Source organism: Caretta caretta, chromosome 2 (genome assembly GCF_965140235.1).
Source record: "Caretta caretta isolate rCarCar2 chromosome 2, rCarCar1.hap1, whole genome shotgun sequence".
NCBI lineage: Eukaryota > Metazoa > Chordata > Testudines > Cheloniidae > Caretta > Caretta caretta.
Genome location: NC_134207.1, coordinates 186096734 through 186117390, shown reverse-complemented (window position 1 = coordinate 186117390; position 20657 = coordinate 186096734). Strand labels below are relative to the sequence as shown.

The 20657-nt window shown below is 39.0% G+C and overlaps 1 protein-coding gene across 46 annotated transcripts in view; it reads right to left on the bottom strand.

Annotated features, from left to right (window-relative positions):
* The window catches only part of CLASP2 (cytoplasmic linker associated protein 2), a 265828-nt gene that overhangs the window by 39690 nt on the left and 205481 nt on the right, over positions 1-20657 (bottom strand). For 23 of the 46 annotated variants that reach the window (XM_048838896.2, XM_048838906.2, XM_048838922.2 and 20 more), the window contains 5 exons: positions 16543-16706; positions 15887-15965; positions 15709-15759; positions 11328-11471; positions 3223-3366 (listed from right to left, as the gene is read on the bottom strand). In XM_048838896.2, the coding sequence (XP_048694853.1) occupies positions 3223-3366; positions 11328-11471; positions 15709-15759; positions 15887-15965; positions 16543-16706 (582 nt within the window). The remainder of the gene's footprint in view (positions 1-3222; positions 3367-11327; positions 11472-15708; positions 15760-15886; positions 15966-16542; positions 16707-20657) is intronic. The other 23 variants (XM_048838902.2, XM_048838908.2, XM_048838910.2 and 20 more) reach the window with 1 other exon arrangement.

The window sequence follows — 20657 nt, the reverse complement described above, 5'->3', positions numbered from 1 at the left end:
AGGGGCTCAAAGGAGGACCCATCAGTCTTGAGAGTACCAGGTTGAGATCCCATGGTGGGATTGGCTGTCTGGAGGGTACAGTCTATCTAGTCCTTTGAGGAAGCAGCCAACCATAGGATTAGCGAAAACCGACTGGCCAGCCAAACAGGGATGGAAAACCGAGATAGCGGCCAGGTGCACCTTTATTGACGATACTGACAGGCTCTGCTGTTTCGAATGTAGCAAATAGTCCAGGATAAAGGGAACTGATGACTGTAAAGGTGGAGTTTCCTTTTGTAATGACCAAACAGATAATCTCTTCCACTTAGCCAAATAAGTGGCTCTAGTGGATGGTTTCCTACTAGCAAAGAGAACCTCCCCAACAAGGTCTGAACATGTGAGCTCCCAGGGGTTTAGCCACGGAGTTTCCAAGCCATGAAATGGAGAGACTCTAGATTGGGATGCTGGAGGTGGCTGTGGTCCTGCGTGATCAAGACTGGGACCAGGGGCAAGGTTATGGGCGTGTCCACTGACAGGCCTAGGAGCAAGGTGAACCAGTGTTGATGTGGCCATGCTGGTGCTATTAAGATCATTGACCTTTTGCAGGACCTTGTATACAAGTGGGAAGGGCGGGAATGCATACAGCAGGTGATCCTTCTAAGTGAGGGGAAAAGCGTCCGTGAGTGAGCCCTGGGTGTGATTCAGGTAGGAAAAAAACTGCTGACACTTTCTGTTGTGCCTTGTTGAGAACAAGTCTATCTGGGGAAACCCCCATCGTTGGAAGATGTTGATCACGACATTTGGAAGGACAGACTATTCATGATTGTGAAGGGACCTGCTGAGATGATCAGCCAGCTTGTTCTGAGAGCCTGGAGTGTATGCCCCCCCTCTGCCCCCCGATCCCATTGCCGATGCCTCCGTGACTAGAGACAGCAAGGGTTGGAGCCTGGAGAAGGGTACTCCTGCACACACCGCTTGCGGGTTGAGCCACCACAGGAGGGACTCAATAACTGAAGGAGGAATGCTGACTATTGTATCTAGGTGGTCTCGGTTTGGCCTGTATACTGAGGCCAGCCCGGCCTGTAGAGCCAGTGTCTTGCATGCTGAACTACATACGTACAAGCAGCCACATGACCGAGCAGCTTCAGGCAATTTCTTGCCATAGTCGTGGGGTATCATTGTAAGCCCCCTAATGGCACCCATGGTCAGAAAACGTAATTCCGAAAGGACTGCTGTGGCTTGACCCGAGTCTAGGAGAGCTCCAATGAACTCTATCCTCTGAGTGTGGGTTAGAGTTGACTGGGTCACATTCAGGATCAGCCAGAGCCTGTCAAAAGTTAACCGTACGAGGTTCACATGCTCCTCCACCTGAGCTCTGGTGCGGCACTTGATTAGCAGGTCATCTAGGTATGGGAATACTTGTATCTGTTGCCTCCTCAAGAAGGCATCTACGACCTACATGCATTTGGTGAACAGCCAACGGGCCGCCAATAGCTCGAAGGGGAGAACCATAAACAAATAATGGGTGGTGTTGACCACAAAGTGGAGGAACCGCCTGTGGGACAGGAATATCGACACATGAAAGTATGTGTCCTTCAAGTTGAGGGGGGGCGTACCAGTCCTCCAGATCCAGGGAGGAGATAATGGAAGCCAGGGAGACCATGAAAAACTAACTTTTTCATGAATCTGTTGAGGTTTCACAGGTCTAGAATAGGCCTGAGCCTGCCCTTGCTTTCGGGATTAGGAAATATTGGGAATAAAACCCCTTGCCCCAGAAATTCTGAGGGACCTCCTCTACTGTTCCAGCTTATAGGAGCGTTTGTAATTCCTGTATGAAAAGTTGCTTGTGAGAAGGGTCCCTGAAGAGGGAAGGGGAATGGGTGGGAGGGATGGAACAGAATTTGAGAGAATATCCCAATTCGACCATGCATACGACACATTGATCCAAGGTGATCTGGGCCCAGGCATGGTAGAAATGGGATAGACAGTTCATGAAATGGAGGAAAGTATCCGGGATTTTGCCTGGTCGTCCCCAGGTGCGCCTTCAAAAGTTTTGCTTGGGGTCAGAAGACTGCCTCACCGAGCCCTGGCTCTGGGTGGAAGAGGGCTGAGGTGGCCTCCTCCTATTATTTCTGCCCTGCCTCCTGTTGTAATCCTGTCTAGGATGAGTTGGGCAGAAGCATGGGGGACGCTGAGGTTTGAAATGCTTCCTTTGTGGGGCTAGTGTATGGTGCCAAGAGATTTTAATGTCACTTGCAAGTCTTTGAGACTGGAGCTTAGAGTCCATTTGCTCCAAGAACAGCGCTGATCCATTGAAGGGCAAGTCCTGAATTGTTTTTTGGACCTCATGTGGGAGGCCTGAACTATGCAGCCACGAGCTCCTTCACATGGCTATACCGGTTGACTTCGTGCGGGTTGCCGAGTCTGCTGAGTCAAGTGTGGCTTGCAATGAGGTCCTTGCTATAACCTTGCCCTCTTTGATGATGACCCTAAACTCTGACCGGGATTCAGCTGGAAGCAACTCTTTAAACTTAGTCAGAGAGTGTTCCAAGAATTGAAATTGTAGTGGCTGGCTGGAAATCTGAAGCTGGAGCCCTCTGTTAGAGTAGACCTTGTAGCCAAAGAGGTTCAGCTTCTTTGCCTCCTTAGATTTTGAGTCCGATGTGAGCTGTGCCGGCTGAGGATGGAGAGATGACTCTATGAGGAGTAGTTTTAACCTAAAGTCTCTCTCCTTTTTGGTTCTTGGGCAGAAATCTTGGCAAATCTTGTACCTGTTGGTCTGTTGGGCCTTCCCCAAGCACTTTAAGCAAGAGTTGTTGGGGTCACCATGGGCATAGGCTTCTGGCAGGACCTGCAGTGGGGGAAACCCCAACAGAAACATATCTAACTATAAAAACTACTTGAAACACTAATACTAAGTTAACTATTTACAGATACAAAGAGAAAGACCACTAGAGGATTGCGAAAAACGCAGCTCCAAAGACTGTCATGGGCGGTAAGAAGGAACTGAAGAGACGGCGGGTTGGCAGGGACCTATATACACCACCACGAAGGCACAACTCCAGGGGGCTCCACAGCCGACCCAACGGGTATGGCTAGAGGAAAGTCTTCTGATGACTCTACGCAGCGCACGCACACCTACTTGGAATTGATATGAGCAAGCCCAGGAAGAACAACCTATATTAAGATGAAGATGAAAGTATGTATCAGTAACTTCAGAGCCAAAAAAAAAAGTGTAAATACCTGACCACCATTGCCCGTATTCCGGAGATGGTTGTGGAGAAGCTTTGTTGCTCCATCCTGAAATGTTTTTGGTAAAGCACCCAGTAACATTGTGAACTCTGGGGTATTTAGTTCAAATAGGGCAATCAGCACTGACTGTGCAGCCTAGAGCAAAAAAATATTAATGAAAACTATATGTGAATTTTTGTTCTAAAAATGTTAGATATTGAAAATTGCTTTATTTGACCAGTATGGATTCCAGAGAAAGGAGTAATCAAAAATGATGGAAGAAATGCAATGTTGATTACCTATTTTAATTAGATAAAAACTTCAAGAATAAAGGTATCGGCAGACATGATTAAAAAACCAACAATGGACATTTGCTGGTCACACACTGATGACTCTGGTCAGGAATCCTCAGCCTTTTACTTCCCATGACCCTCCTAGCAACAAGTCATTTTGAGATATTCTCCCAGAGTGCTTTGTGCTCGTAACAACAGACAAATGAAATGACAAAGAAAATGGCATAATGACTTATAAGTGATTTTGGCATTAAAACAGAATCATTTCCAAATGACAGAAGACTCATATTTAGCAGTATACCTCAGACATGATGGGAGCCAGCTTGCTATATCTGCCTCTTCCCCAGAAACTTTCTGGTGAGCTCTCAAGTGGTTGTGACCCACAAGTTTATCAACTGAGAATCCTTATTTTTTATTTTAAAATTTAGCAAATAGATGTGTTAACCTGGAGAACAGTAGGCATAGTTCTGTGGTCTGATCATAGGTCTTTAACTTACACAGACTCCCCCAAGATCACATGGGGAGTCATTTAAACTCTTTCTTCCTCAGTTTCCCTTATCTATAAAAAATGAACAATAACCTTGTGAGGTAAATGTCATTAGAATTAATTTAGCAAATTGGAAAACACTTTGAAGATTAAAAGTAAAATTTGAAATATTAATATTAGAGCATCTGCCTTGCTGCATAATTTTTCTGATTTTAAGTTTTTATTAGTTAGGCAATTTATAGATCCTCCCCCCATTTAGAGAGTAAATACTTGTTTTTAAACTGGTGTTTTAAAATTGTTTTCCTGTCTTGTATCAAAAGCACATCTCTTTAATGACAGTAGAATGTAATTAGTTATGCAGTGTATTTTTTAGCTAACTTTTTTTTAGCTGATTTAGTATCATTTACACAATTTAGTCAGTGCTGATTAGAGAGGCCAAAAGGTTTGTCAGTGTGGCAAGAGGCCAGTCACATATCAATGAAAGGCAGGATATTGTTGAATTACACAGACTTATTTAATATTTTAATTCTGGTATGAAGCTGATTCCAAATTAACTACTTAAATCTATCAGCTCACCAACAAGGTCTGCCATGCACTGGACAGAACAAGCGCCTAATGTTTGAAAAAATGATAGACAACTTGCTTAAGTACCAAAATATTTAAACAAGTAATTTAGAAAATTCTTTCAGATATTTATTTCTCTCTTTTTCTCTCCAGAGTAATGAACTGTAGTAACTTTAAATTAAGTGGAAAGCTAACATTGAAAACATACATCAGCACATATTCATGGTTGTGTTTAAATATAATTTAAGTAAAATATTAAAATCTTAAACATAAATTTGCTGTGAACAACTGCTCTTCACTGGTGAATGGCTACATGTTTAAATCTCTTTCTCATTCCTGTCCTAGTCTCTTCACTTCAATGCAATTTGAGTTAATAAAAAACAAAGGGAAACTGACAGATTCATCAACTCCTAACTGGTTAGAGTAGAAGTGATTCACTGATCTCTTTGCCAGTTGAGACATAAATCCCCCCAGAACTCTAAAGTTTCCAGATTGTACCTGTTGCTAATCTTATATGTAACCTTGTGTTATCACTGTCACTCTTATCTTCTCTCTCTTCTCTGTTGTATTCTAAGCCCTTACCCCCAGGCATCATTCAAAATGATTTAGAATTTTAGCTTTCTGGGGTAGAACTGTATTTTATACTTGTACAGAGCCTATAAGGCTCATATCCTGCCATCTCGAGGTAGTGTGGCTTCTAATTATGCACATTTGGCTACTGAAGGCGACTTTGAGAAGTAGCATGTGTCAACATGTTCCTATAATCGGGGGTCAAATTGGGAAATAAAAATGATATTCCCAAGGTCTCCCCACAAATGAAGTTTTATTTTGGTGTCTCAGGTGGAGCTACATTCACAGCAGATTTTCATAATGTGATTGTCTGTTTTTTTTCTTACATGCTTTGACCACCAATCAAAGAGTTATCAATTTTGATGTTTAATTCATCATTATTTTGCTTCATAGTAAACCACCCCTCTCGCAACTATTGTTTCAGGCTGGCTGTATATTGATGCACATATCACTGCTTTGGTTTATGTACTATAGCCCTTAAAAATTTGACCTTTGAAACTAGGTTGCTAGAGACTTTTCATTAAAAAAAAACAAAAACAAACCCAAAATAAAACTGAAAACACAACTGAGATTCTGGAGCACTGAATGCTAGCCTCCAGAGAAAAGTCCCAGTTCAACGACCAATAGCAAATAGTCCTTTGGAAATGCTCACACTGGGAAAAGGTCATTTGTACAAAGTAGGTGGAAAAAAAGCTGCTTTGTTTTAATATAATAGAAAAGTTCATTAAAAAAGTTACCACCAATTAAAAATAGAGAAAGTTGCTGTGAATGTTTATGATATGATATATCTAATTTTTCATTCAAATCTATTTAAGTGAAAACCATTTAAAAACCATAGTTTAATAATGTCAGGATATCACTTTCAAATATTTATTGGTGTAATCTTGAAGCTCAGGGCAACTGGCTATTGCAAGTGGCTCTCTGATGGTAACAAAAACTAGGTAGTGTTCCAGATGATAAAGCTCATTGGCAGCTCCTCCATGATTCAGTTAACTATTGACATAAGAACGCATACGAGAGATTTTAATCATCAGATCAGATAGAATGCCACGTGCCTTACGACTTAAACTTTACTGATTTAGGTGAAAGAGACCCCTGAATATAAAGCTCTAGAAAAGTGTTATCAGGTCGTGAAAAATTCACTAGCTCAGGGTGAATATGAAACTTCTCTGGGCAAGTGCCACCAAACCCTACAGAATCTTAAGCTTTCATTTAAAAAAAGATAAAGTCCAGGTTTTTCAAAAATGATGCCTAAAGTTAGGTTTCTAAATAATTATTTATGGATCTACTGGATGGTCACTACTCCTCAAAAAAATCAGGCACTTTAGGTGCCTAAAATATGAACATAGGAACCTAACTTCAGGCACCCGATTCTGAAATGATTGGCTTATGTTTCTAGGCTTCGGCGGTTTTGAAGTTAAAATCCCAAATGCAAACCAAGCGCAAAGTGAATTAATGCTGTCTCCCTTAGTCAGCAGTCTGCTCCTGTACCTCCCATGCTTAAAACTTTGCCAAGCGAAAGCAGAATGAAAATTGACCAGAGTCTGATCAGTTTTCATTAATGTTATTAAGAGTCCTGTGTGCAGCTCTGAGATCTACAAGAATAGGGTCATACTTCATTCTGCTGGTGCTTGAAAGCTCTGAGCAGAAGCAGAGGCAAGCACTGGAGCTAGCTGATGCAGGCGAGGAATCAAAAAAGGAGACTGAGATGGAGTCAAGTACTGCAGAATCCCACCTAGCCTTGTAACAACTAAGGTTTTGGGGAGGAAGGACAGCGTGGGGGAAGAGAACCAGAGTACGCATGTCTCCTCTTCCCTTCCAGCAGCCTGCGGCGTTTAATGACTGATAACCTAAGCAGCTCTAACACCTAAACAGAGGCAAATCTGAACAATAATTAGCATTATGAGACACCACCCAGGAGGAATACAATCATCAACTTCCCCCTTCCAAGATGCTAGAGGGACTGGTTTCTCATTTGGGCACTGCCTATGGGCAGTAAGACCCCCAGTGTTTTACATTAGTTTGTGGCTAGTAGATGTCTGACATTTTCAAACATGAGAAATCAGAACAGAGAAATACTGCAGCAAGATTCTGGAGAGAGAGAGAAGCAGAAGAAACGTGGTGAGAGAAAAATACTGAAGAGGAGGTAAAGGGAGAGAGACAGTTGCGGAGGACAAAAAAAGTAAACAATAAAGATAACGCAAGATTAGACACAGTATGATCTACTATAGTAAGAAAAAGCGAAGTTTAACCAGGAATGGAAATAAGACAGGAACCAAAACAAGTGAGACGAAAAAAGTAGACTTGCTGAATACTTGGAGATTATATTACTGTATTTGCATTTCACTAGTATTTGCCAAATAATTTATTTGACAAATATACTGTGTGTCAAACTACTCTTGCAAATATAGTCTTTGAAAAATACCACTGAAACTTGCCAAACATTGTTTAAAAATGTTTTTCTATTAATTGTATTCCTTCCAAAATGTGTTAGCATTAAATGTAATAATTCTGGATATTCTTGTTATCCATATAAATGCCCAAGTCATAGAATCATAGAATATCAGGGTTGGAAGAGACCTCAGGAGGTCATCTAGTCCAACCCCCTTCTCAAAGCAGGACCAACCCCAACTAAATCATCCCAGCCAGGGCTTTGTCAAGCCAGGCCTTAAAAATTTCTAAGGATGGAGATTCCACCACCTCCCTAAGTAACCCCCATTCCAGTGGTTCACCACCCTCCTAGTGAAATAGTTTTCCCTAATATCCAACCTAGACTTTCCCCACTGCAACTTGAGATCATTGCTCCTTGTTCTGTCATCTGTCACCAGCGAGAACAGCCAAGCTCCATCCTCTTTGGAATGCCCTTCAGGTAGTTGAAAGCAGTTATCAAATCCCCCCTCACTCTTCTCTTCTGCAGACTAAATAAGCCCAGATCCCTCAGCCTCTCCTCATAAGTCATGTGCCCCAGCCCCCTAATCATTTTCCTTGCCCGCTGCTGGACTCTCTCCAATTTGTCCACATCCTTTCTGGAGTGGGGGACCCAAAACTGGACGCAATACTCCAGATGTGGCCTCACCAGTGCCGAATAGAGGGGAATAATCACTTCCCTCAATCTGCTGGCAATGCTCCTACTAATGCAGCCCAAGATGTTGTTAGCCTTCTTGGCAACAAGGGCACATTGTTGACTCATATCCAGCTTCTCGTCCACAGTAATCCCCAGGTGCTTTTCTGCAGAACTGCCGCTGAGCCAGTCGGTCCCCAGCCGGTAGCAGTGCATGGAATTCTTCCATCCTAAATGCAGGACTCTGCACTTGTCCTTGTTGAACCTCATCAGATTTCTTTTGGCCCAATCCTCCAATTTGTCTAGGTCACACTGGACCCGATCCCTACCCTCCAGCATATCTACCTCTCCCCCCAGTTTAGTGTCATCCATGAACATGCTGAGGGTGCAATCCATCCCATCATCCAGATCATTAATGACGATGTTTGACAAAACCGGCCAAAGGACTGACTCCTGGGGTACTCTGCTTGATACCAGCTGCCAACTTTGACAGTGAGCCGTTGATAACTACCCGTTGAGCCCGATGATCTAGCCAGCTTTCTATCCACCTTACAGTCCATTCATCCAATTCATACTTTTTAAACTCTTTGAAACTCTCTAATATCAGGCCTAACAACATCTTGTGGCAATGAGTATTACTGTCTTACTACATGCTGAATGAAAAAGCATTTACTTTTAGCATTTTTTAAATTTCATACTTTTTAGTTTAATTGAATGTCCTTTTATTCTTGTGTTATGAGACAGAGAGCAGCATAAGTATTTTTCACATGGTTAGTATGTTTCATCCTTGGACTTGTAGGTTTGGGTTAAGTTTTCAAACTGATTGTTATTTATTATTAGTGTTCTTTAATGGGCTCTAGCTAGTGTTATTATGCAACCAAGTTACAGGAGAATAAATTTCTGAAAATGTTTGAAAAAAGATTTAAAACTGTAACAGACAAAAAGGGTTTACATGTAGTTCATTTAAAAACAACTGCTGGATATCAGCATATATCATACAAAACTAGAAAAGGATTCAAATACCTCATCTTTTACTAAAATGACTCCCTCCCCTTTTATAAAGTTAGTTAAAAAAAGGTGGGGGGAGTGATAAGCAACTTCAATGAAGTCTTAATGGTTAAAGAATATTATGCTTGTCTGGAGAACACCTGCTTGACCAACTTTTTGCCATATACTGCTATATATTTTGATGACTGAGTAGATTGATGAGATCCTCCTCACTATTTTAATGAGCAGTTTAATTCAGCTGATTGTCCAGTAAGCAGGAGCATTTTGTTAGACTCCCCCACATCCTTTGTTTTCAATATCTCCAGATTCTCAGTAGCTTAACAGACTAGGAGTTTCAGCATGACCTGGGAGGACAAGGAAAGCTAAGAAAAGGGATCTGAAGAAGAGTCTGGACAGAGCTGGTGCAACAGGCAAAGTACATGATTTTGGGAGCAGTGTTTTGGATGGACTGATGGACAATAAGGCTAGAGTTAGGCAAGTAGCGATTGTTCAGTTGAGGTGATAAAGCCTTGGACAAGACTCAACAATGGGAATGGCACGGAATGATGGACTTTTTTTGAGCAGTTGAGGAAAAATAGGATTCAACAGTTACTGTAAGTGGAAAAGGGGGAAGAAGTGGAAAGAATGATTGAAAGAGGACACCAAAATTAAGAACATAATTGAATATCATAAACCTATACGCTAATACAATACTCACCTTTTAAAAAAGTTACTTTCCATTTTCTTGCTAAATGATGATCTAGTTCACAGAGAAATGTACCACATTTCCTAAAGTTCAGCACCAATTTTTGTTTGCACACAACGAATGAAGTTTCTTTTTACAGACTTTGTGAAATCTGCTCTTTTTGTAAATTTGTATACTTTTACATGCTTATGGGAGAAAAATGATACTAAGACAGTCAGCGCCAGAGGGACAACGATGATGGTGGAGTTTCTAACAGGAATAGAAAAGGGTAGGTTGAGGAGAAATTATTTTAATGTAGGTTAGTAATAGGTCCGCCATGAAGAAAAAGCGAGAAAGAGCAGAGGTAGATCTACAAATGATCAGCAAAGACCAGATAATTGTAATCATGTGATCAGACTATGTCTCCCCAGCAAAAGACGAAAAAAAAAAAGAGAGAGAGGTGCCAAGCTCTAAGGGATGGAGAAACTGTCAAAGGAGCGGTCAGAGAAGTCTCTGAAGTCTGGTGGTGGGAAGTTGGCATAAAATCTCAAGAAGAAAGGGGTCACCCAAAAAGATAAACAACACAGAATAATCTGTTAGTGAAAACCAAATCTCTTCTTTTTAATCAATTTTTTTACTGGGAAACACAACCCCCTCTCACTTCCTGCAAAAAATCTCTGTAGAATGTGTATTTTAGTTTTCCACAGCAAATGCTACCAACAGTAGCTTTTGTATGAAGAGTTCTTTGATGCCAAAGTAGTAGTTTTATTAAAATGTCAGCTTCCTATTGTCACCAACTCAACAATTACTCCTTAAATCCTTTTGTCAAATACAAAGAATGTGCAAAACCAGATGCAAACATTCAACCAGATGAACTATAATTTTAGTTTCTTACTCACCCCTCCTGTGATCAATGTATTATTACTGGGCTAGAAGGTGGCCTTTGTTACAGTAATATTAGTTAAAGCTGTCTAGAGACGGCCACTTAAGTAAATTTAACTGTCATACAAAGTGTTTTAAACAATAGTATTCCTTTTACCCTAAGATAGGTTCCTCCCAACCACCTAAAATATAACTAGTACTGTCTAGAGCTTTAAACTGTATGACATTTAAGCTCAAATATTTTAAAAAACACACCTTTATCTTAGTCTAGACAAGGCTTTAATTTATCTATTTTGACACGACATGCTTTAATGTAATCTGTGTATCGTGAAATGGAGTAGGTTCTCCATACTTTTAAAGAATGAACCTACAAAGAATTTTTTGTAGGAGTCTTTTGTTGGAAAAATTATCAAACTACAAAACCCTAAGAAATTTTTTTTGTTAAAGCATTAGTTAGGAATATGGTAACAACCCACATACAAATACCTCCTAACTCTGATAGGACAATCAGAATAAGTTTCAGCTTTAAAAACTACTGAAGAAAAACTGTGAAAGACTAACTACATATTTTAGCATGAATGGACATACCTTCCTAACATCTGAACTTTTCGGTTCTGTTGTCCAGGTGATGATCCGAGATACCGCCAGCCTAGTTTCACTTGAATTTACGAAATCCCCTGGGTCCATCTGCTGTGCAAGAGTCTCTATGTATTTAAGAATTGCAACTTTAACCTGCAAAGGTAAGCAGAGTCAGGTAAATAGATAAAAACAAAAGTGTGCTGCAAATGTGAGTGTACTCAAGAAACAGGGTTCTAGTTATTTAGAACAAATAATCCAGAATGGCTAATATACTGGGACAAAATGAGATACTTTTTTAAAGTGAATTAAATATTGGCAATTTTATCAGAAGTCTTTTAGCTGATTTTAAAACCAATTACCTGGAGTCAATGTTTTTGTTTAATATCCATATCATATCTATAATCTGTAAACGGGTCTTCTGTACTAACAGACATCTTAATTCTCACGAACATTAAATAAAAATACTAGCATACTGCATGTGCAAGTGTTTAGCCATTCACTTTGTATTTAGTTTGTTTATATTTGGCATAGGGAGCACCACCTGATGAATTGGAGAGGATATATACAGATGTAATTGGCTTCCTCCAGTAAACTGTATATAATTTGCACTCAGAATCCCCTGGCAGTCCCTTTAGCAGCAGAAATCTATGCTGAGCATTAAACATCTTTGTTAGGGGATAAATTTTGTAAAACATCTTCCTATTAAAAACAAACCATAAGGGAAATATAACTGTTACAATAAAGCAGTGCCAGTAAGCAAGCAACAATACACATGGCAATCAGTACACACACTTTTCTTTGACGGAATTCATTACATTAATGAATGCCAGTGTGTTTATGAATAGGCAAAAATGAGACAAGGAAACGGGGTGGGTGATTATTTGGATGATCTGGTTTAACTTTTTAGCTGTTTCTATCTCCATTAACTCTGGTGCTAGATCTGAGATTATGCACAGTAAAATCTGAAAGATTTTTTAAAAAAATGTGTTTATGGCTTGCACTGATAACTGTTCTGAATAAACTTGGATCATTTAAAAGCTTCCCTTAGTCATCCTAATATTTCAGATATATAAAAAATAAAGTGTGTCAATGCACTGAGTGACAAATATGTTAGTGGCAGGCAATGAAACTAGATGTAATTTAGCCATATTAATTTTTTCTCCCTCATGCTGGCTGTTAAGTCTTGCCTTCTTTGAAGTTACACATAACCCAAGAATTGAAGCTTTTTCTGATACATAAATCAAAGGAAAATGCTGTTGAGAACCTGGCAGCTAAAATTTTTTCCTTTTGAGATACAAATCTTAAAACTACTTATATTTTGCAAAATGTAGATTTCAAAACACATACTAAAAACAAAACATCTCCGTTCTAATATCCAATCAAATATAATTGTGTGCATATACTGTTTCCTCCCCCACAAGGCTAATGAGCATTTTTGTGTCATTTCTGTGACATTGCTGTGTCCATCTGCTAATGATATCTTAAATGTATATATACCTTTAAAACCAGATGCTGCAATTAGAAACCAATGATAACACGGTGCAAAAATGCACCCAGCTATCTGTACACAAAAATTCCTAAGAACAAGATATAAGGTTTACTAACAGTTAAAAACTGTGAAGAAAAGCACTCCCAATGGAAGTAGAGTCAAACGGTCTCCAGGAAAGATGGTGGCCCCTATGTGGTCTACAGACCGGGAGGAGTACTGAATAGTAGGTGAGCACGTTTTTAAAACTGTAATGCGAAGAGGGGTTTTAATAAAATATAAACAGCTGTAACTATTCCTTATGTTGTATTTGTATTTGTTTTCTTATTTTTGTAATAAATCCGTAAAAGCATACTAGAATGGCTCCTCTCTCAAAACTTCAATCTGGGAAAACAACTTACTTAGAGGTAAAGTAAATACACTGAGTAGTCCTGGTCATGCATTTTATTTATTTGATTAAAATCCTATTCAAACTACTACATAAGCATGATGCATTTGCCAAAATGGTCCTACATGATTTATCACTGTCCCTGATCAAGTAATATTTGCTAAAAACCTTCATTTTTTCCTTCCAGACCTGGCCAGTATTTTTTATGTATCTGTCACCTTCAAACTGTATTTCTTTAATTCATTGTATGTGAAGCTGAACGTGAAAATACTGTAAAGACACTAGCTGGTACAAAACCTGGCTGTTTGCCTCCTACTTGGACTGAGTCTGCAGAAGCACATCATTCCTGTTTTCTGGATCCCCCACTGGCTGCCAAGTCTACCTCTGAGGCCAGTTCAAGGTCCTGCTTCTAATTTTCAAAGCCATTAATGGGTCATGTCCCCGCTTCAACAGAAACCATATAGCTATGAACCATGGAGACAGCTGTGCTCCTTTGAACAAAACACAGAACACAAAGTCCAGGACACACAGTGTGTGAGCCAGAGTCAAGGCACTCTTGGCTCAGGGAGATATGGCTGTAAAACAAATTCCAGAAGAGATGAGCTATCCAGAATCTGATCACTAGTAGGTCATGCTAAAAGACTTTCCTCTTGGATATAGTTTTGCCATCATAACAAGAATGATATTTCCAACAAAATCCACTCCCTCTCACCGGTACATAACCATCCCTTCAAGAAGAGTTTCTGAAAACCAGAAAAGGGAGAAGAGCTGGACTCCATCAAGTTCAAAAGGAATCTTGCTATGCCAATCCAGTTAACCCTAGGAAGCACTCTGGTACTATGGGGATCGGTACCAGTACAAAATACTAACACAGGTAGGTAGAATCCTTAACACTTACTATATTACATTTTTGATTACTTCTAATAAGTATGTTCTCTGGCTCTTCAGTGATAGTAGTAAGTTTTAGGAAGAAGTTGAGGGGTAGGGAATGGGGTATGATAAGTTCTTGGATTTTTGAAGACAAGATTATTGCCTGTTAATGGCACACTTTACAAAAAAGGCAATATTTAAAAAATTCTTTAAAAATCTGTTTGAAACTACTCCTATTGAGACAATCATTTGAAGCCACAGCTCTAAGAAAGAGGTGGCTTCTCCAGCCAACTTCTATTAGAGAAATATAAGATTTCTCTAACACTGATAAATCTTTATGATAACTGCTCAATATTGGTTCCCTAAATCAGTCGTTTTTTTTTAAACTTTCTTCTCTGTCATCAGGAGAATGGTCTTGGCCTTGGCTTCCTCAGTCTTAAGCTCTGGCTCCAAGTCTTTAACGAATTCCACTCTTTGGACCTCATCCTCATACCGGAAGTCCATGCTTTCTTTCAAATCTACAGCATAAGCTTCACAAAAGGGAGCATATCGTGCTTTAGTAATTACATCAGAATTTTATGGAGAAAGTAACTCTCAGCAATCGACGCATTAATCTTCTTGCAATAAATCTCTGTCTTAAGGACATGTTACAGAACAAATTGTGTGATTTCATTACTACTTCATCTGTTTTCTTCAACAACTCTAATCAGATCATGAGATAGCACCCGCTGTTTAATACACCACCACAAAGTAATAGTAGTCAAAGTATGAACTGTCCTCAGAGTGAGTAATAGTATACATTTTACTGTGCTGCAAAGAAAAAACAAAAACAAAAACAAAAAATGAGGTATTTGCATGTGACTTCAGCCCCACTGTGTACAGAAAAAAAGTGTAATCTTGTGCATTGTTATGTTGCATAACATTCCAAATTGTGTAAAAAAATTTCGTGCAGGATAGAGCAGAAAATTCCAGTTTCGTATATGCTTGTTATTTCCCCAATTTGCCTTATTTGTAAATCTTATTAGGATTTACAGCATTTATACCAAAGTCAACCTTTTCTCTAATTGTACACGTCCTACAGAAATCAGTTAATTTTAGGTTGTACCACCATTTCTATGTCAACATATTCTTAAGCTGTGAAAATGCGTGCATATATAATGCAACACATTACTTTTAGAAAAGCTTAACAAATAAAATAATGCACTAAATATAAAAGTAATATGTTTTGAATGAAAATTTAGGTACATGTGTTAATATTAACATTTAAATTTTAAATATGCCCATAACCTACAAGATGAAAGTAGTTTAGGGAAAAACCTTCATTGTCAGAACTACATCCAGAAAAGAAGATTGGGAAATCACAAACATAAAATGAGAAAAGACTTGATAGAGTGAGTTCGCATAACCAGCTTGGTGTTAGGCGGCCATATTTTTGTTGCTTCTGTATTCACTGAAGTGTGGTCTTATCAGGGCTGTTTTTGCAACAAATGCTCTGACACGAGTATATCATTTGAACTTGAATATCTGCATGCTTAAAGTTTCTTGCAAAGGTTAGTAGCCATAGACGGATGCATACAAATAAAAATTATCAAACATTGTAAAGTTTTTACATAGGGTTAAAAAAGGCAATAATGCAGACAAAAAACCTTGGAGCTCCAAAAAGAGCGAAGCTGGTCCTGCAGCACTGGCTTGACTGTCTGAAAGTTTATAAAAACAAAATCCACCAAGTGAAAACCTTTTTTGCAATACAAATTCAAATAGTAAGAGAAAGCAAATTTCTATCAACAAATATTTCATTTGCAATTTAGACTTGTAAATTCTTACCTTCAAGCTGGGTGTTTGGGTCTGGTCGACAGTGAATCTCATTAAAATACTGAATTGGAGATCGTTTGGAAAAGATTCCCTGCAAAATAAAGAAATCAGGCAAAATGCATTACTTGCACAGGGCATGCATTTAGTAACTGTAGAGGTGGTCGCTCTAACTTAAAGGCTCTCTCTATATTAACTAATCAAAACTTCATCTCCCTTTCAAACTACAATATACGCCTACTTGTTTTAATCACTGGGTAGATATGCTATATCTTACTTTCAGAAATATTCAGCTAACGTAGAAAGAACATATATCAAAAGATCCTACTTCTTTCAAGCAATTACATGTGATAACATGTAAGACAAACTAAAACTCTCTGAAGAGAGTATGGCTTATTAAATCCAATCCTGCTAGGATGTGCATTTCATAATCTACAAAACTGATTCTGTATTCATCTTTCAATGTTAAGCATTCAAAACGGCCGGGACAATCTGAATTCTTTAAATTAGCTGATATTTAGAAAACCACCATTATTACATTTGTTACATTTTAAAGCCATCAACAGATTCTGTTTTGGGGCCAATATCCTTACAGTACAGTAAGAGAGGTGTGGGAATATACTCTGGTGCCAATCAAAATTGCATGCACATTTTTGTCAGCAATGTATTACCTTGTGACATCAAGTGCCTTTTGAACTTTTGCTTGTACAGACCCAAGCAAATCAGCACCCATTTTCTTCAACAGCTGTGTCAACAACACAAACAGCCAATCCTGTAGATCTTCTTTATGGACCTGGATGAAGTCGACCAAGGTCTCCAAAAACATGCTGAACACCTAAAGGAGGCAGAGAAGGGAAAAAAGAGAGAGGGGTGGGGGGAAGAGAAGGAAATGATATTGACCTGTGTTGAACTCACAAATGATGAAGAAAGCAGTAGGGGAATCAAAGGCAAACAGAGGCAGTGATTTGCAGCCAAGCAGGAAAACAATCTGTCTTGCTTTTCATTGGTCTCCGTGATACAAGAGAATATTGCTATTCAACTTCAGCTGAAGTTTGACAATTAGCTATTCCATGCAGTATCATTGGGTAAAGAAATGTTTACTGTGATGGCTGGCACAACTTTATTTTTTAAATTTAAAATTCTTTCCACTTCAAGCTTTATGTAATTAAGTCAGTTCTACGTTGACAATAAAATTGGCTTCTCTTTTTAAAAAAAGCAAAGAGGCCACAGAAAGCTTAATTAAAATATGAGCTGTGGAGATCTGCATCAAGAGAATGCTTGTTCCTTTCCACAGAAGATTTGGAGAATGGAACAGGCTCCTCTGTTCTTGCAGCATTCTGAAACAAATTATTCACACCAGTAGAGGAAAAACGGCAGTACATTTCTGATTATGATGTCCTTTGGAAATATATGGAATGTTAATCTTTCTAAAAACATATTAGCTACTATCTATGACATTTTGGAAGAGTGGTGTTGGGAAGCAAATATTCATGAAAATGATCTATAAGTACATTTAAGCTGCATGGTGCCCCTCCCACCCCCCATAGCAGCAATTCTCAGAGTCCAGGTCAACTGACTTGGGCTTGTGGGGCTCATGCTCTGAGTCTAAAAATAGCAGCACAGATGTTCCCACTTGGGCTGGGGCCTGGGCTCTGAAACTCAGCCAGGATCTCAGAGCCTGGGCTCCAGACTGAGTGGGAACATCTACACTATTTTCAGCTCTACTAGCCCAAGACCTATGAGCCTAAGTCAGTTGACCCGGGCTGAGAATTGCTGCTGCACTTTTTTATCCAGTGTAGATGTACCCTCTGTCAATTTGTACATTGCAAACTGCACCAAATGTGAGTGTGGATGACAATTTTTTTTTTTTTTTACAAATTTCTAAACTTATAGTACAACCTTAAGATCAAGAAGTATTTTAGGGTTGGGGTTTTTTTTTTTTTTTTTTTAAGTGTATGTATATAAAATTTACCGCTAGGTGGCATTATTTTTCTTTTTAGGATCTTTCACTAGCTTTTGGATTTGTGTGTGCTTATGCTGGAGTGGAACATACATATTCTAGATATACAATTTCAAAGGTATGTATTCTGCCAGAATTCCAGCCTAATCTAGGCCATAACACATACTGCTGCATAAGTTCACTAAAATTACTTTTAACACCGATGTCATAAGGTCATTAAGGTAAATATGCCCAACACACTAAAGGTGCAAATCCATATGATTAGTTTACAAGTGTCCGTTATTAGGTATTTGAGGCTGGCACTTGATTAATAGGCACTGGATGCCATATACATTCAAATTCTCTCAGGATCCTACAGACACCAAACAGTATAATCTTCAGGACTACTTTAAATATTTTAACTATTAAAAACCATCTTCCTGTCCCAAATAGGTAAAAGGTTCCTCAAGAGAAAACATTTTCTTCCCACTCTAAAATGAAATATTGTAGGGTATATTCTCCTCCCTTCCATCTATTGTCCTTGATGTTTCTCTCACTGGGTGAAGGCTGAACATTACTCCAGTGCTGCTCCTGGTCGGGCAGTTACTCAAGAACCACATTAGAAGATCCCCACACCCAGCACTCCTACCCACTGATAATTCCAGGGCTCTGAAAACAAGAAAATAAGCTATCAAGCTCAAGACTTTAACTCTGATTCCACATAAGCAATAGCACACAGATTTCTGTGTAGGCCATTCTAAATGTGTTTTGTAGAATTATTGTATCTGTACATACAAATCTCCAAACAGTAGTACTGGAAAGTCAAATGATCAAATTATGTCAATTAATCTGTCTGAGTTACATATAACTATAAGCAAACTGGATTTGTAACAGGGCTTTCCAAGTGCCTTTTCTTTGTCCCAGAAACTCCATTAGATTTGGCTGAAATACCAACAGTTAAAATATCACTATTTCCCTGCTGTCACTTGCATTCTTCAGGAATATTTTGGCAACATGTGAAAATAACAGAACATGAGCATTCTAAAGAGCTGGACCCATGCTGCCACTGCAGCAGTGCACACATCCCTGGGAATTCCAAAATAGCTGTCAAAATAGCTATAGTGGGGAAAAGGGTGGTAAGAGGGCCAAGCTGGTCTCCCCCCAGGCCCAACACAGAGCTCCAGTTGCCCATCTTTACCTTTTTCCTCTTTAAACACAAAACAACAAACCTAGAAAATTACTATAAAAAACTATTTTAAAGAGTGTTACTTCAACTGCAAAGTTGAGCATGCAAAAGTTCGGAAATGTGATATTTAACATCACCTGGGGAATTCTGCTCCCTGTACATGTACATTATAGTAAGGGTAAAATTGTAATTTGAAATTTTGATAATCCATGGGCCTTAAATTTCTACATAGACTTATAAAAACTCTAGAAAATGGGACTCGGGTGCTTTTGAAAATTTTATCCATAGTCCTTTATTACTTGATCCCATACTCCACTCCCCCCACCCCTAGGACCCCTGCCTCAGTGCACAGGATGGATGCCCAAGGAGGAAAAATTAAGGGGTTATGGTTAACCTTACATCAGGCATTTCCTAACTTTTGAGCATTTAACTTTGGAATCTAAATAACACCCTTAAAGTAGCATTTCTGTTTGTAAATATAAATATCTATATATAGATATATCTATATATAGATAAGATGTGCAACATGGCTGAATTAAGATTGTTCTCTCAGCTGTAATATTTGGAACTACCTGACTTCTGAATGTTTGTTTCTCAAACTTAACCGTATGTTAACACTATCTTTTTTTTTTGTTTTGCATTGTAGAAATTATTAGTCTACACCAGCTTCCATTGGTCTCAGAAAATGGTTTAACAGCAATGGTTGAACACAACTTTTTTTTGCTAGGGGAAACACAGCCAACCCCAAAAAGGTGTGTTGACGTTGTAGACCAGGTATTAGACACTATGATTTGGGCATTTATTGATTTGGTGCATTCCCACTATAGCCAGGGGACTAAATAAGGAACACAGCACAGGTTAAAACTATTGTTCCCTAAAGGAGGGAGTGCTTCCATGGAAACACTGCCTGCCTTTCCTCATTGCCACACAAAACTGTTGAGGGCAAGAATTTAGCAAGACTGAAAAAAGGAAAGGATACTGGACATTGCTACAGACAGCAAGAATATCTGGAATTGTCATAGTTTATGATAAATTACAGAAGGGATATTAAATAACATTTTTCAGGACTTAAACCAGTATCTAACTATAGAAAAGGATGAAACCTAATGTTGGAGAAAGATTATTACCACACATCTGCCCACTGCATGGTTCTAATACCTTCCTCTGAAGCTCACTGATCACCCTCATAGAAAGGTTACTGGACTAAATGGACCTCAGGTCTAATGCAGTATGGCAATTCTTATGTCCTTTCCAAGGGGATGAATTTTCCTGTTGCTGTTATGGCCCTTCACGATGAAGGGAGGTGAAATTTACCTCTCCTTTTACCAATGGAGAATTCATCTAGCCCAATTTATTAAATGTGAGGGAAGGGGAAAACTCTGCTAATGTCATGCTTGAGAATTAAATGTACAAAAGGAGTTTATGAAGTTATGGTTTCCACAGCAACTATAAATCTGACACCAGCACATACTTAATATTTTGTACTGCTGTGTACACATCTATACCATTATATACATGCAGTGTGATAGAGTTAGAATTGCTGGGGAAATTATAACTTTCAATTTCTTGGCTTTTGTACATTTTCAATTCTCAACCATGACATTACATTAAGTGTTTTGTCTGAGTTTCCTTCCTTAAAAAAAAAAAAAAAAAAAAAAAGA